Below are 13,846 nucleotides of genomic sequence, written 5' to 3'. Positions count from 1 at the left end.
GGGCGCTGCCCTGCGGCGGCCGCACTTGTGGCTCGACCGCCCCCGGGGGCGCCGGGCGGACCCCGCGACCCGCCCGCGGTTACGTAACGGCGGTGCCGGCCGGCGCCTCCCCCCGCCCGCGCCTACCTGGGGCTGCGCTCGGCGCCGCGCCGGCCGGGGGGAGCGAGGGAGCCCCCGGGTTCCTCCCGCCGAGCGGCGGCAGCGGGCGGGGAGCTGCGGCGGGGCCGCGAACAAAGGCGGCGCGGCGCGGGGCGCCGCGAGCCGGGCTATTGTTTACAAGCCGGCGGCCACCTTTCTTCCCCTTCCTCCCGCCGGCACCCGGTGACTAAGGACTCGGGTCCCGGCCGTCGCTTCCTCCTCCCCCCCGTCCCCTCCGCGCCCGGGGGGGGTGTCCCGGTTCTCCTCCCCCAGGGGCCGACCATGCAGTCGGGGCGCCCGGGGGGACTGAGCAGGGCAGGGCCGGGCAGGACCCGCGCCCCCTCCGCCTGCTCCCCTCGTTGTCAGCCGGGATCAGCTGATCGCGGGGAACTTCGGGGTTATTTTCTCACCGCGGAGACGGGAAGGCGGCGGCAGGAGGCGGGGCGGCGCTGGCACGCCGGGAGCTGTAGTCAGGGGGCCGCAGCGCCCCGGCCCCGCCGCGGTTGCCGTCGGTGCAGTGCCCGCGGTGGGCAGGCGGTACCTCTGGCCCTTGCCATGGCCCCGGGGTTCTCTGCTCCCCTCGTTTTGTTTTCCATCCCCGCCTCGCACCTGTCTGGGTTCCCCGAGGAGCTGCGCCGGAGGAGTGTAAATAGCCCCCAGCAGGGTTTGAGAGCAAAGCTCTTTACTCCCACTGCACGGAGAACAACCAAGCGGCTGCTCCCAGGCCTCCAGGTTTGGCAGATGAATAGATCATGGTTTAAACGAAGTCTCGACAAGGAGAGCCACCGGCCACTGTCATTGCGACCTTGTTTTTATATTTTTTTGTGACAGTAGCCTCAACCAGTGGGTGAACTGCTGCCATTTATTTAGCTGGAAGAGAATGCACATCTGAAATAGAGGCACACACCTGCCAAAAAATGGCAGATTCACAGTCACAAACTGGAGCTGTGGGGGTGGGTTGTGGGAATGCCAGACAGAAATGGTCAATGGAACTGCAAGGTGAGGAAATAACCTTGGCCAGTAATGGCTCCACTTTTGGCTCATGGTACTGGCTGGAATAGGTATGATGCTACAAGAAAATGATGAGTTATTTTTTCATTCACTGTACATGTATATGAAAGTATATGATTTAGATAATAATATAATAGTATTTTTGTTGTAGCATAGCCAGTACACAGGGAACTTCTCTTCTAAAGTAGCAAGAATTTTTGGCTGGATGCTTGGATCAAATGCTAATGGTTACCTCACCAGAGGAAGGACACGCCGTTTCCCTTCAGTGGACAGGCAGCTATAAACTGCCCCTTCTTTGGTCCCCTGCTTTGGTTATAGACAAATAATTTCAAGAGGGAGCCAAATTACATAACTGGATATCCACGTAGAAGGCAGTGGTTGCGAGTTTACCTTTTCTAAGTTGAACTACTGTCATTTCACAAAACTAAGTCAGCAGGTCCAATTACCACAAAAATGAGGCACTGGTGAAGTTCCTAACACTAGGAGTGACTGAGGCCCTCTCAGAATTCAAGTGTATTGTTGAAGTATCACAGAATATTCACAGAATGTATTCACAGAATATTCTGAGTTGGAAGGGACCCAGAACTATTGAGTCCAACTCTGGCCCATACAGGGACCAAACCCACAACCTTGGCACAACCATATGAGCACCGTGCTCTAAGTACTGTTGTTCTACTAGATTCTACTATATATATTTGTGTAGGCATCTACATGATTTAACTATTTCTCTCCTATGCAGTTTAGTGATAATGAATGAATGAAGGTTGGCACAGTAACTCTCTTCCCTGTTCTCTTCCATACTGTTATGATAATGTATTTGCACTCAGTGTTATGCATAAAAGATTAAACAAAAAGATTAACAAAATAGATTGACACTATGGAATACAATATAGCTGAACTAAATGTCTTCGGAGTGAAAAAAATCCTAAAAAGCGTATATAATGAATACATATGAGATAGAAACTTTATAATCTCACAGTGCTATTCACAAGGAGCCAAGGAATGCAATAACTGAGTCTGGCATCTAAGGGATACTCCTCTAAGTGGCTCTATTTAGACTTGTAATGTGATAGAGGGAGTTATTAAAGAGTATGAGGAAGAAAAGAAGAGTGTGATTATTAATTTTGTGGTGTTAAAAAAGTACACCTGAAGACTACTCTGTTGCAAATATTACAAAATGTACAAAGTAGTTACTACTTTCTGCATAAAGCCTAAACCTTTGTCACCCACTGTTTCCTACTTCTCTCTCTTAATAAAACTGCAGCACTGCTCCTCCTGGAATAGGAAGAGTAGATTTAATTTCTCTTTTTAATTGCCCTCCCTATAACCATAGATTTAGTTTTGTTATATGTCAAAAATCATCTCCGTCTGTTCCTTGAAAACAAATTTTACTGATTTCCATTAGTGTAACATAGCATATGCTGAAGAGAGAGAAACCTGCACTGATTAAAGCAGATAGGCAATGAAGATCCAAGTGATTAGTCACAGTGTTATAAAGACACTATCCCACTATCCTTCACCACTGTGGCAGAAGATCCTTTTCATACACAATTCTGGAACTGTGAACTGTTCACCCAGAAAACATTTATAATGTTGAAAGGTGCATATATATATATATATATATATATAAAATGTTTAAAATGCATAGTCTAGAAACAACATGACCCCTGTAGCCTGAGGTGCTGCTTAACATGTTTGGGATGATCTCTGATGCTTGAAATGCAAAACAATTTGTAGACATAAAAAGCATCTCTTTTCATTTTGGCCTTAATACTAAAAGCAATCTACTGCACTCTTCTTCATTGGCTTGAGCATGAAACTCTGGAGTTTGCAGCAAGGAACTGAATAAAGTGAAGTGCAGTCAGTCTCTGGAAAGGGATCTCAGTTTCATAACTGAAGGGTAAAAAGATAACATGGATAGGTTTAGTGGTAGGTAATTCCAAAATTTTATAGCAGAAAGTGGAGAGATGTGAAAGTAGCTACATTTGCTGGGTGCTTCTGATGCTGTTCTTCCTTGATTAAGAAGGATACTGGAGGCTATTTGTCTAAACAAAACAGATGAATGTGTACACTAGGAAAGCCTTTGCAATGTTTCCTGTAAATACAAGCTTATTACAGCAGTGCAAGTGAGTTTGTGTTTCACATTTCTTTTTCAAACAGGCAAAAGTTTCAGTCTAAGACAAGAGCATAAAAACAGAAGACTGAAGATTTTTGTTATGCCCTTTCTCTTTTCCTTGGTTTTTCTAGATATGCTTATAAATTATTTTCAATATTAATAGTAGTCAGTATTGCAGTTATTAAATTTATGTTAGTTAAAGGGAGATATGCAGGCTGCTTGGAATAAGCTGTAATTAATAGAAAGTAAAAAGGCTGTTTCTGATTGGGGGAAGGAATTGCATTCAAACTTGCAGTATTTCCTAAATATGCTACTGCTAGAATATTTACCCTTACACATCATCATCTTGTAACGCAAGGTGATGAACAGGACCTTAGTTCTAGCTCAGTTGTTGACTCTTCAGTAGCATGTATGACATTAGCCAGATAGTTTTAATCTGCTTTGTACTGAAGAAGTCAGTCTGCTTCAAATGTTTTTCTTGCCATTACAGGTGGAAGAGATTTTGTCATTCGACTCTAGTCTTCTGAGCACTTTTCCTTGAACAGGGGAAAATGTAATACAGATTTTTTAAACAGCTTTATGCACGTCTGTTTATTTTGTGGTCTACCTCATAATCATCTGTGAGATTGCCTTCCTTTAATTCACAGTCACTTCCTCTTTCCTTTTGCAAATCCTTGCCATCATTGGTGTGACTCCAGCAATTACTGTCTCACACGTAATGTGGAGGGAAATTGTACATTTTAAATTGTCTTTTATTGTAATCTAAATGCTGGAAGTAGGTCAGGGAAAACAACAGTTGTAGACCATGGCTAGGCCCAGCAGCACAGTGACATCTTTCTGATGAGCTTACAGCTGCTTAAGACACTGGTGTTTGCTCCTCTTGCTCTGTAAATCCTTAGGTTTTTCCAGCAGATAGAGCCTTCCATGAAAGCCAACCATATCCTGAGCTGCACCAAAAGCAGTGTGGCCAGCAGGCTGAGGGCGGGGGTTCTGCCCCTCTACTCTGCTCTGGCTCCACCTGCAGTTCTGCATCCAGCTCTGGGGTCCCCAGTACAAGAAAGACATTGACCTGTTGCAGTAAGTCCAGAGGAGGGCCACAAAAATGATCAGGGAGCTGGAGCACTTCTATGAAGAAAGGCTAAGAAAACTGGGGCTGTTCAGCCTGGAGAAGGATGCAGGGAGAAGTTATTGCAGCCTTCCAGTACCTAAAGGGTGCAAGAAAGACGGGGACATGCTTTTTAGCAAAGCCTGTAGCAACAGGACAATGGTTTTAAAGGAGGGTACCTTTAGACTAGATGCAAGGAAAAAGATTTTCACAATGAGGGTGGTGAGACAGTGACCCAGGTTGCCCAGAGAGGTGGTGGATGCTGCATCCCTGGAAACATTCAAGGTCAGATTGGGATGGAGCTCTGAGCAATGTGATCTAGTTGAAAATGTCCCTGCTCATTGCAGAGGGGCTGGACAAGATGACCCTTAAGGTCCTTTTCAACCCAAGCTATTCTGTCATTCTGTATCTTTACATCTACTGGCTGTAAAGACTTCTTTTCGTTGTAGCTTTCTAGGCCCTTAAAATTTGCTGAACACGGCTAAAACACGTGTTCTCTCCGTATTAACAGCAAAAGCAAGAGGAGTATTTACCACGCGGCTGTGCCTGAGGTGCAGCCCGTCACAATCGGGTCGCAGCTCAGCCTGGCCCAAGAGCTTGGCCAAGTGGTCCAGTAGGACGGGCAGAAAGGCGTGGAGTCGGTGACACCCACAGCCGGCGGCTTTCCCGAGGCTTTCCCGGGCCTCCAGCCGCCCCAGCCCCGAGTGGCGCCGCTTGACCTCAACATGGCGGAGCTCGGGGCCGAGTTACGCCTCCGCTCCACCTGCCCGCACCAAAGATGGCGACCGCCCGCCTGCCCTTTCCCTACCCCCACCCTTTTATCCTCTGCCGCTCTATGGTCGGTCGCGTTACAGCCTGGGCGCGCGGGAGGGCGCTCTGGCACGGCCGCCTCTGTGGTGGCGCGGCGCGGTGCATGCCGGGCCGCTGGCGGAAGAGGCGGGTCACATGACCCCGCGCGGCGCGGCGGCAGCGGCTCGGCGCGGTGTGTTTGCGGCCTAGCGGGGCCTTAGCCGGCCCAGTGCCTCCCGCGCCATCCCGCGGATCCCGCTCCGCAGCGACGGGTGAGTGGCGGCGGGATGCGGGGGCATGAGGGAGGACCGGAGGGCACGCGGTGGTGGCGCTTCGGCCGCCCGCTGGGCGGAGGCGCGGCCGGGGCCGCTGGGCCGCGGCGGGCGCTCGCTAGGGAGGCGGCTCGGGCCTGGTCGGGGCGTGGAACGGGCGAGCGGCCCCGGGGCGGTGCCTGCGGGGCCCGTTCCTTCCTCTACCGCTGGGACGCGTGGGAGTTCCTTCCGCCGGCCCGGAGCCGGCCACGGCGGGCGGGGCGGGAGCGGCCCCGCGGGGGCCGGCGGGGGAGCCCATCGCAGGCCCGGGATCAGGCCCTGCGCTGAGCTTTGCCGGCGCCCCACGCTCTTCCCTACCCCGGCCGGGCCGCCTTCGGTCGTGAGTGGGATTTTTACTTTTCCGCGCTGGCGAAACGGCTCACGCGATGGAACGGTTTTCGACGGTATCGCGACAGAGAAGTTATTGTCCTTAGTGTGGACGCGGGGGGTGTTCTTAAAACACGTGATAGCAGCTCGTGCATAAAGGAATCAAGAGTGATTCAGCCATGTCAGTAACATTTGTATGTGCACACTGCATGTTTTTCTCATTATGTGTTTTTCCACTGTAGAAGAAGACCTTTGTCTACCTGAAGGAAAGTAGGGTTTTGTTTAAACCCGAGGAACGTCCTGAACACAAATAACTTTTTTTTTTTCCAATAGTAGTTCTTTAACGGGCTTACAGGAAGTGAAATTTCAAAGTTGGATAGTTCTCAGTCCATTCCAATTAAAATGCAGGCACACGGATTTTTACTAATTTTTTTTGTGTGGCAGAAAATCATTGCTTCAGGTATTGCATTAGCATTTATGGAGGTGGTCCACAGCAAATTAGAAGGAAGAACAGGACTGTTTCTTGCTTTCCCAGTAGAGGAGTGGCGTTGTACAGAGTGCTTCCCGTTTCTCTGCTTCTCTGCCTCTGAGTGCCCATTCACATAAACGTTGTAATGCCACAGCCAGGTTTATGTTTTGGGAAGAGTTAATAGCCAAGTTAGAATGGAGAGTCACTTATTGGACTGACTGGGGCTTTATATGGGTGCAGAGGCACAGAACTAGGACCTAAATCAAATATCTTAAAGTACTGATGACATACTTAGTGGATCCTAGGTAAAGGGCTTTTGGACTGAGCCTTTGGTTTGGATAAACGTGTTGCTTCTTGTGTTGCTTCATAATAGTTTGGGATGCTACTATCCCATGGCAGTTCCTGAATACTTTCTAGATCACCTCTGAAAAATGAACTTAAGCAAATACTAGGCTTTTTTTTCAGAAATATATATACTTAGGAAATCTATAGTATGTTTTATCCCTCCCTGTGTCTGTTGTGTTTAACATTTAATCCTTACTTAGCTTGCAGGCAATTTTGGAGAAAACTGTAGGGTCTGAGAAAGCGGTCATTTTCACTGGGAAAACCAGTTGTCTTGAAATAGATGATTTTTCTTTTAGGGAGCTTTTTTTTGGTGACAAGCAGTAATATGAACAGCACCTTCATTTACTGACAAACTAGGAGACTATTTTTAAGTGGCTTAAATATCTGTATATCACATAGAGACTGATGCAAAAGTTTATTTGATAGTACCGACTTTAAGATTGCTTAACGGCATATGTTTTTGCCAGTTGCTTCTGAAAATGCTTTTGTTGCTCAGCTGCACCTTTCATGACACAAAATGGGTAAAATACTTTGTCATGCATTAGAGGAAGTGATTATTCACTCTCTGTTGCTGTCTAAGTATTGACATTAGAATCAAATGTGAAAACATTGTACAATTCTTAATAGGAATTACTCTAGTTCTTAAAAAGCATTAAAAACATTTTTATGTGTGAAAGCCTTTCTGTAGGGACATTTCAATGAAACATAGTAATATGAACATACCAATCAAATGTCTTGGTGTAACAGCTCTTTAGGGTGTTACTAAATAGTGTACTGTTACACAGTTACCATAGATGTGGATTTTAGCAGGCACTCTTGGAATAATCTAAACGTTAATAGCTTAATCAAAGTCGGACTGTAGTTCATTAAAAAAACAAAACAACATTTCAAGTGAGTTTTGCGCTTACCGCTCCCTTATTTGGGGGGCCATCCTGCACAGATATTTTGTGCAACTTATTCTAGACTAAGTGTACAGATTTTTTTGTTGTGCAGAAGAATTGTTTAGTGAAAATATTGAAGTAAAATCGGATAAGGTGAAATCAAACTATGTCAGCCATACTGTCACTGCTCTTATACTTTATTATGTATTCTTATAACATATGAAGTTTGTTTATGCATTAAGACTTGAGGGTTTTTACAGTTAATTTTAACTTTGTTTAGTATAACAGCAGTAAGTATTGTAACTGTGTTTCATGGGGAACTTAACTGTTTTGAAAATGGTGAATATGTTTTGCAAGTTTTTAAGTAAGAATATCCTTAGGATATTAACCCTGTGACGCTGGTAGAATTATACTGCCCTGAGATAAAGTTGTCAGATTAAAATACATTAGTTACCAGTGATTTTTATTAAACTTACATTCCGTTTATGACATATCTCTTCACTCCTTTATTTAAAAAGTAAAGTCAGTCAATAAAACAGAAGACTTAAAGAATATTATGGTTTAAAAAGAAATTACTACGTTAACAGTGCAGCCAGACCAGTACAATCTCGGTCCCCTTTTATAGGGACTTTAGGGAGTCGGAGATAATAAAGAAGAACAGGGCAGCAATGTCTGAATGATATTGACCCTTGTTTCATAGTAATTGTGAGTTCTGTGTAGTCTCAGATGGTTTAGTCCAGCACTCAGGCCAGCCCTGCGCACTTGCTTTGCTGTGCATCAGAGACAGTGTGCTCCTAAGTGGACAGAGCTCTGTCCCAACAGGGATTGCACCAAGACAGAATTAACAAGTCCCAGTGGATTTTACCAAACCTTAGAACCATATGGATAGCCCTGTACTCTCCAAGTTTCAGAAGATTGGTGCAGTTGACTCTGCATGGTGCTTGGTTCCACCAGGACTTATTAACTCAGAAGAGCAGTGTATGAAAGCAACTGAACTCCTTCTGGGCCAAAGTTGAACCTGGAATATTATAGCTGTATTTATGTGGCGCTTGCTTTAGTTAGTAGCTTCGGCTGTTTCTGAGCTGGGTCCGTGTAGAGTAAGCTTACAAAAATGGCCCAAGGCTTAATAACGCGTGCGCCTACTTTACTGTGTTAACTCGGATCAAGGGTGTGCTCTTGAAGGAAGTCTCACAGTCGTCATCATCACTTGGGAAACTTTTATTTCACATTCGTTTGCACTACTTCAATGGATGAGCTAGATTCCTTTTGGAGGAAAATATATTGCAAAATGCACCCTTACATGCAAATGGGTGAACCACCCCAAAACACGTAGTGTCGACATTAGGGTCTCAACTCCATTAGTTTTGTTTAACAGACTTGCTCCTGTTGCATTGCTCTGCTTGCTGGCACAGACATAGCCTAAATTGACTACATGCAGAGACCTGACACAAATCCATCATTTTGGGGGCTAAAGATTTCATTGTTTCAATATTTTCACTGACATCAGGCCAGTTGATCACTGCTTTTCTTTCTCTGGTATTTTTGGCGCCACTGTAATATTCACTCAAATTACTCTCTTGCTTAAAGAGCTGCTAGTTAAAATGCAGTTGTCAGGAATGCTGCTTACATTCGGTTTCACTTGAGATAATACTTCCGCAAGCAACAGAAGTTTTAAAAATATCTCAAGACTGTTTAGTTCCCCACTTACACATTTGAATAAATTGGGGAAATCTGAAGTTCACCATATAGAGTACTGAGGCAACAGTGAATGTATCAGACACTGATCAGTGAATTGTACTGCCAGAGTAGTAGGACAGTCTGCAGAGAAGTTCGAGATACTGTTCCTGAGATTTTTACAAGTGTATTCTACATTGATCCAGCTTAGCAACTTCTAACTTTTCATGCCTAACCTTTGGTTTCTACTTGTTTAGAAGTTGGATGTCAGAGGCCCCTCTGACTTGTAAGAGTATCTACATTTCCAGTGTGTTCTGTAGCTCCTGACAGAAAAGAATGTGCTGTGCAGTTCCCTTCATTGTAGCATCTTGGGTGCATCTTCCTCTCTCATCCAGATCTCTCACTTCTCCAGTGAGCAGTTTCAGTCTTGGTATCTGTTGATCCTCAGAGCTTTCATAATGGAAATAGAATTAAACTGTTCTCTCTGCTGGTTTCACATTAGTAGTTACATATAGTAGGGAGAAAGAGACCAAGGCTTTCTTTAATTCTGGTATTGATCTTCAGTGTCACAGGCAGTAGAGGTGCGAGGATTGCTCCATGCAAGAATTAAGTTAGTAACAGGGCAGCTTTCTACATATTTAAAATAAGTGTACAAATATAGGGGGCGGAGGGGAAAGAACAGAGTGTTTAAGTGAAATGGATTGTTGAAGCCGTATGGGTAATTGTGTTTCACATCATCTAACTAGAAGATTGAAAGACTAAATTTGTTCTCTTCTTACTGCCTTGTCCCTTTTATGCAGTAAATAATAACTTTGTTGGCTGCTAAATCTTTGCTTTTTAAATTTAAATTAAAAAAAACCAACCAATTTCTCCTGTGTGCATATGTAACATCCACCGAGTACATTATGTTTCAGCATCTTTTAATTCAATGAATTGTTTCACCTCTTAGTCCCTAGGCTTTTTTTCATTTGGTTCTCCAAAATGGTGGCTCAGATAAAGTGCTTATCAGAGTGAGAGAAGGGACTGCACCTACAGGCAGCCTGGAAAATTACTTCCCCAATTGTTCTTTGTTTTACAGACCACTCCTTAACATCTTGTGTACCTTTGATGGTGTAACACTGTTGTAGCCTATTTAGAACCACCTCAGACCCAGTAGCTTATTGCTGTACCATCTGCCCTAAATCACCTTTGAATCTTGTCTGTCTGTCAGCTTGCAATATAGATAAGGACCGAGAGCCTTAAATATCTTAATTTTGTGCCTTTTCTGTTGGCTATTTTTGTGTGTGTGTGTGTGTGTGTGTGTGTGAAAGTTTCAAATAGTGATACCAAGGCAGATAAGGGAGTTCTGTTCCTTTCCATACCATCTAAGTTTCAGGTTCTAGATGAATGTCAGCTGATATGCAGATAGTCTGAAGAGACAATAAATAGTTTTTATAAAAATAAAATGACATACATCTTTGCTGCTTTTCTTTTCCTATGCAGTTTTAAAAATTCAAGAATGACAGAAAGGAAATGTGTTCTTAGGCATATGGAGTCTAAGAGAGAGGGGAGTTTTTATGTTTATTATATTACATAAAATCTTTATTGAACTGTTGGAAGAATGCTTGCATTCGCTCTCTTCTTTCTTCTGCCATCTTAGATCTTTTGTCACAGGAGTGTTCATTGTTTTGCCTGATGAGGTGTTGATAAAAGCCCTTTGAGGCCAATTAATGAATGCCATCATCACACACCTCATGTAATGGATGTAGTTGTAAGTGTGGTTTTGAATTAATTATGTGATAGGGTTATGTATATGTTCTTAGACCAGAATAAATAAGTTCTGATGTTCAAAGGTGTTACCAAATACATTTGGGTTTCTTTTTCATCTTTTGCAGTCCACTATATACATTTATCTCTCATAGTTGTTTCCAGAGTCTAGGGGAATAAAGTTTTCCTACATAATTCTCTTGTAATTGTTTAGCTCTTTCAAAGTACCTACTATTATGGTAGAGTACTGATGCTAGCTTTTACTTCTAGTATTTAAGACTGTCATTAGTGGCTTGCTCTTGTACATGTATGGAAGGCACATCTGTCTTCTGCAAAACTTGTTTCCCGTTCCTTGTGTGTTCAGTGCTGCCATTGTGTTCGTGCCTTGAGGAAAGCATGAACACAATGATACAGATCTGTTGTACGTATCAGAATTTCGCTTACTGTAACTGTCTTTCTCAAGACAGCCTGCTTAGTTTTTGACTCATGGTTGCCTTGTTGGAAAGCATTTGCAGTGAAGATACAGGACTGTAGGTTGTAAGGTAGTCTGTACAGTCCAATGAGAAATGCAAATATTTGTGCGGACAGCTAACTGGATTCTTGTGATAATGTGTCTTTGTGATTCCTATCCACACGATCCAGTGTGTTTGCAGTTCCTCTAGTGCTTCCTCGCTGCAGTGTGAATGTACGTGTATGCTCAGAAGCATTAACAGTAACCAAGTTTGGATTTTTTACGACTGAGGGCCAATCTTTTTTGAAGACTTGACTCTGTAAGGTTGCCAAAATAATATTGGAAACAAGAATGCATGCCTCCTTAGTTGCATTACGGGTGATGTGTTGTTGAGGTTTTTGCTATTGCGTGGTGTCTGTTTCAGGGTCAGTAACATAACAATAACTATCTGAATAGCAAATGATGTTGAAACGATCGGTAGCATGTTGACTCTTAGCTCGTGGGCTAATGTCCAAGTTGTGCTCTAGAAGATTTGTGGACTGGGAAGTTAAAAATAGATCACAGAACTCTCTTCCAAGCTTTTAACTCTCTCTGTGCTAGAATTTGGGGAATCTCCCCAATGTCATCATAAATACAATTCCCAATAATGCTGAGCATTGGGATGTCTCAGTTCTCTCTCTCATCTTGTACTTCAGTTGTATTGTCTGCGATCATTTCTTGTACAATAGCACTGCTTCCTTTATTGAAAATATATTACAAGATTAATTTTGCTTTCAGATACTGCAAAGTTAGCTTTATTTTAAAGAAACTGTACAAACTGTTAAATGCTCTTTATTGGTATGAGGAATCAGATACAGTTTTGTTTTTTTCTTCATTCTGAAACACTTCTCTAGAAGTACTGTCTACTACTACTATTAATGAATAGTTGGGGGAAAAAAGTTAAAAATAGTTTTGATTTGGAGTTGAATGTCTTAAAGATTTAAATTAGTTATGGACACTTATCATATGCCCTGCTTTTGTAATTCATGTTTGACAACTGACTAGTACAAGTTTTCTTTTCTGTCTTTTTTGGCAGATTGTGACTGCAAGAATGTCTTTTCCACCTCATTTGAATCGCCCTCCTATGGGAATCCCGACACTTCCCCCTGGGATCCCACCTCCACAGTTTCCTGGCTTTCCTCCACCTGTACCTCCTGGTAAGTTATATTAGTGTATGGAAGTGTTGTAGAAATAAATTTCCTTTTATTATTCTGAATTGTTTAAAAAGTTACTGGCTCTTAATGTATTTCAAAACTCTGATTTGTGTATGTTACAATTGAGTTTCTGGTTTGCCCACTGATCATGTCATGTGAGCGAGCTCCTTTTGGTCTACCAAAAGCTGTTTACTTTTGGCCAGAAATGAGACCATTAGAAATAATACTGGACTTTGTCTTGGACCTTCATCCAAGACTGAAGCTAAGTGGTGATTTTTGTTAGCGTTAGGTGTTCTAAGAGCCACTGTTTTGACAGTAGACTGTGATTTTTAATTCCTTTCACATAAGCCGTTGTAATAGCCTTTGGATACTCTTGGGTAGTACGTGTAATGTGAAAATAACAGGAGTAACTTTCAGAGAAGGTCCAACTTGTTGCATTGTTTTCCTTTGCTTTTTTATGTCCCACTTTCTTTTATTCTGCTTGTTACGTACTTTCCTCCACACATCTTGCAAACTTGCTGTTATGTTCTTCATTGCTTCTAGTCTTCACAAAATTATTCCCATCTTTTTGTCTTTATTCATCTGTAAGATCAGCCTCTGTTTTTTGCATTGAGACTGTAATTTGTTGGTCTGGAACCACTTTTTTTTCTGTACGTGGCCTATATGGATGACAGTGACTGGAGGCAGGAGGCCACAGAGTGCGTGGGAGAAAGGAATCCATCAGTTTTACCTCTTTAAAATTCGTCACAAGGGCTGCAGAAAATATCTTCTGTCTGTGTGGTCTTAAGCTGTGTTGTGCACAAGTGTTTTGTAGACAATAAAGGCATTCAAAAACCAAATGGCTGAACTACCAGAAAAGATTCTGCACATCCATTTATCAAGTTAATCTTTACTTGCATTTATTTTTCCAAGCTTTTTTCATCAGATCTATGAGCTGTTATCTATTTTCTGCTAAGGCAGAGTTCTTGTTCAGATAGCATCCTGCCATCAAAAATTTCAGGTTAAATTTTAAAACCATACCTCTTATCTTTACTAGCTCCAGTTTATATATACTAGTGTAAAACACCAGATACTTTAAAAAATAACTTTCTGACAAATATTTTTAAATGCCTGATAAATTTCCTTCTCTGAACAATTTTCTGCTTAACATATGTGACATAGATCTTTTTGTTCTCTTGCTGTGTTTGACTTTTTATATAAATAGTCTTGTGTTAGGATTAGGAATCTGAAGAGTAGAGAAGCCTGGTATCAGGTGAGAATAAAATTTTTCTCTGCACACTAGAAACATGA

General features: G+C 43.1%; 2 protein-coding genes across 4 annotated transcripts in view; one reads left to right on the top strand and one right to left on the bottom strand.

The window, feature by feature from the left end:
* The window catches only part of ZFYVE1 (zinc finger FYVE-type containing 1), a 29,562-nt gene extending 29,056 nt beyond the window's left edge, over positions 1–506 (bottom strand). The window contains exon 1 of the mRNA XM_027707360.1: positions 127–506. The gene's annotated coding sequence lies outside the window, so the exon portion shown is untranslated. The remainder of the gene's footprint in view (positions 1–126) is intronic.
* Positions 507–5,304: 4,798 nt separating this feature from the next.
* The window catches only part of RBM25 (RNA binding motif protein 25), a 33,791-nt gene continuing 25,249 nt past the window's right edge, over positions 5,305–13,846 (top strand). For 2 of the 3 annotated variants that reach the window (XM_027707348.1, XM_027707338.1), the window contains exons 1-2: positions 5,305–5,431; positions 12,439–12,559. In XM_027707348.1, coding sequence (XP_027563149.1) covers positions 12,454–12,559 — 106 coding nt within the window. In that variant the 5' untranslated portion in view covers positions 5,305–5,431; positions 12,439–12,453. Of the gene's footprint in view, positions 5,432–5,794; positions 5,811–12,438; positions 12,560–13,846 lie in introns of those variants that run through there. The other variant, XM_027707344.1, reaches the window with a different exon arrangement.

This window comes from Neopelma chrysocephalum, unplaced genomic scaffold (assembly GCF_003984885.1).
Source record: "Neopelma chrysocephalum unplaced genomic scaffold, ASM398488v2 Primary Assembly neopelma1_24, whole genome shotgun sequence".
Lineage (NCBI taxonomy): Eukaryota > Metazoa > Chordata > Aves > Passeriformes > Pipridae > Neopelma > Neopelma chrysocephalum.
This window is presented reverse-complemented; position numbering and strand designations above follow the sequence as displayed.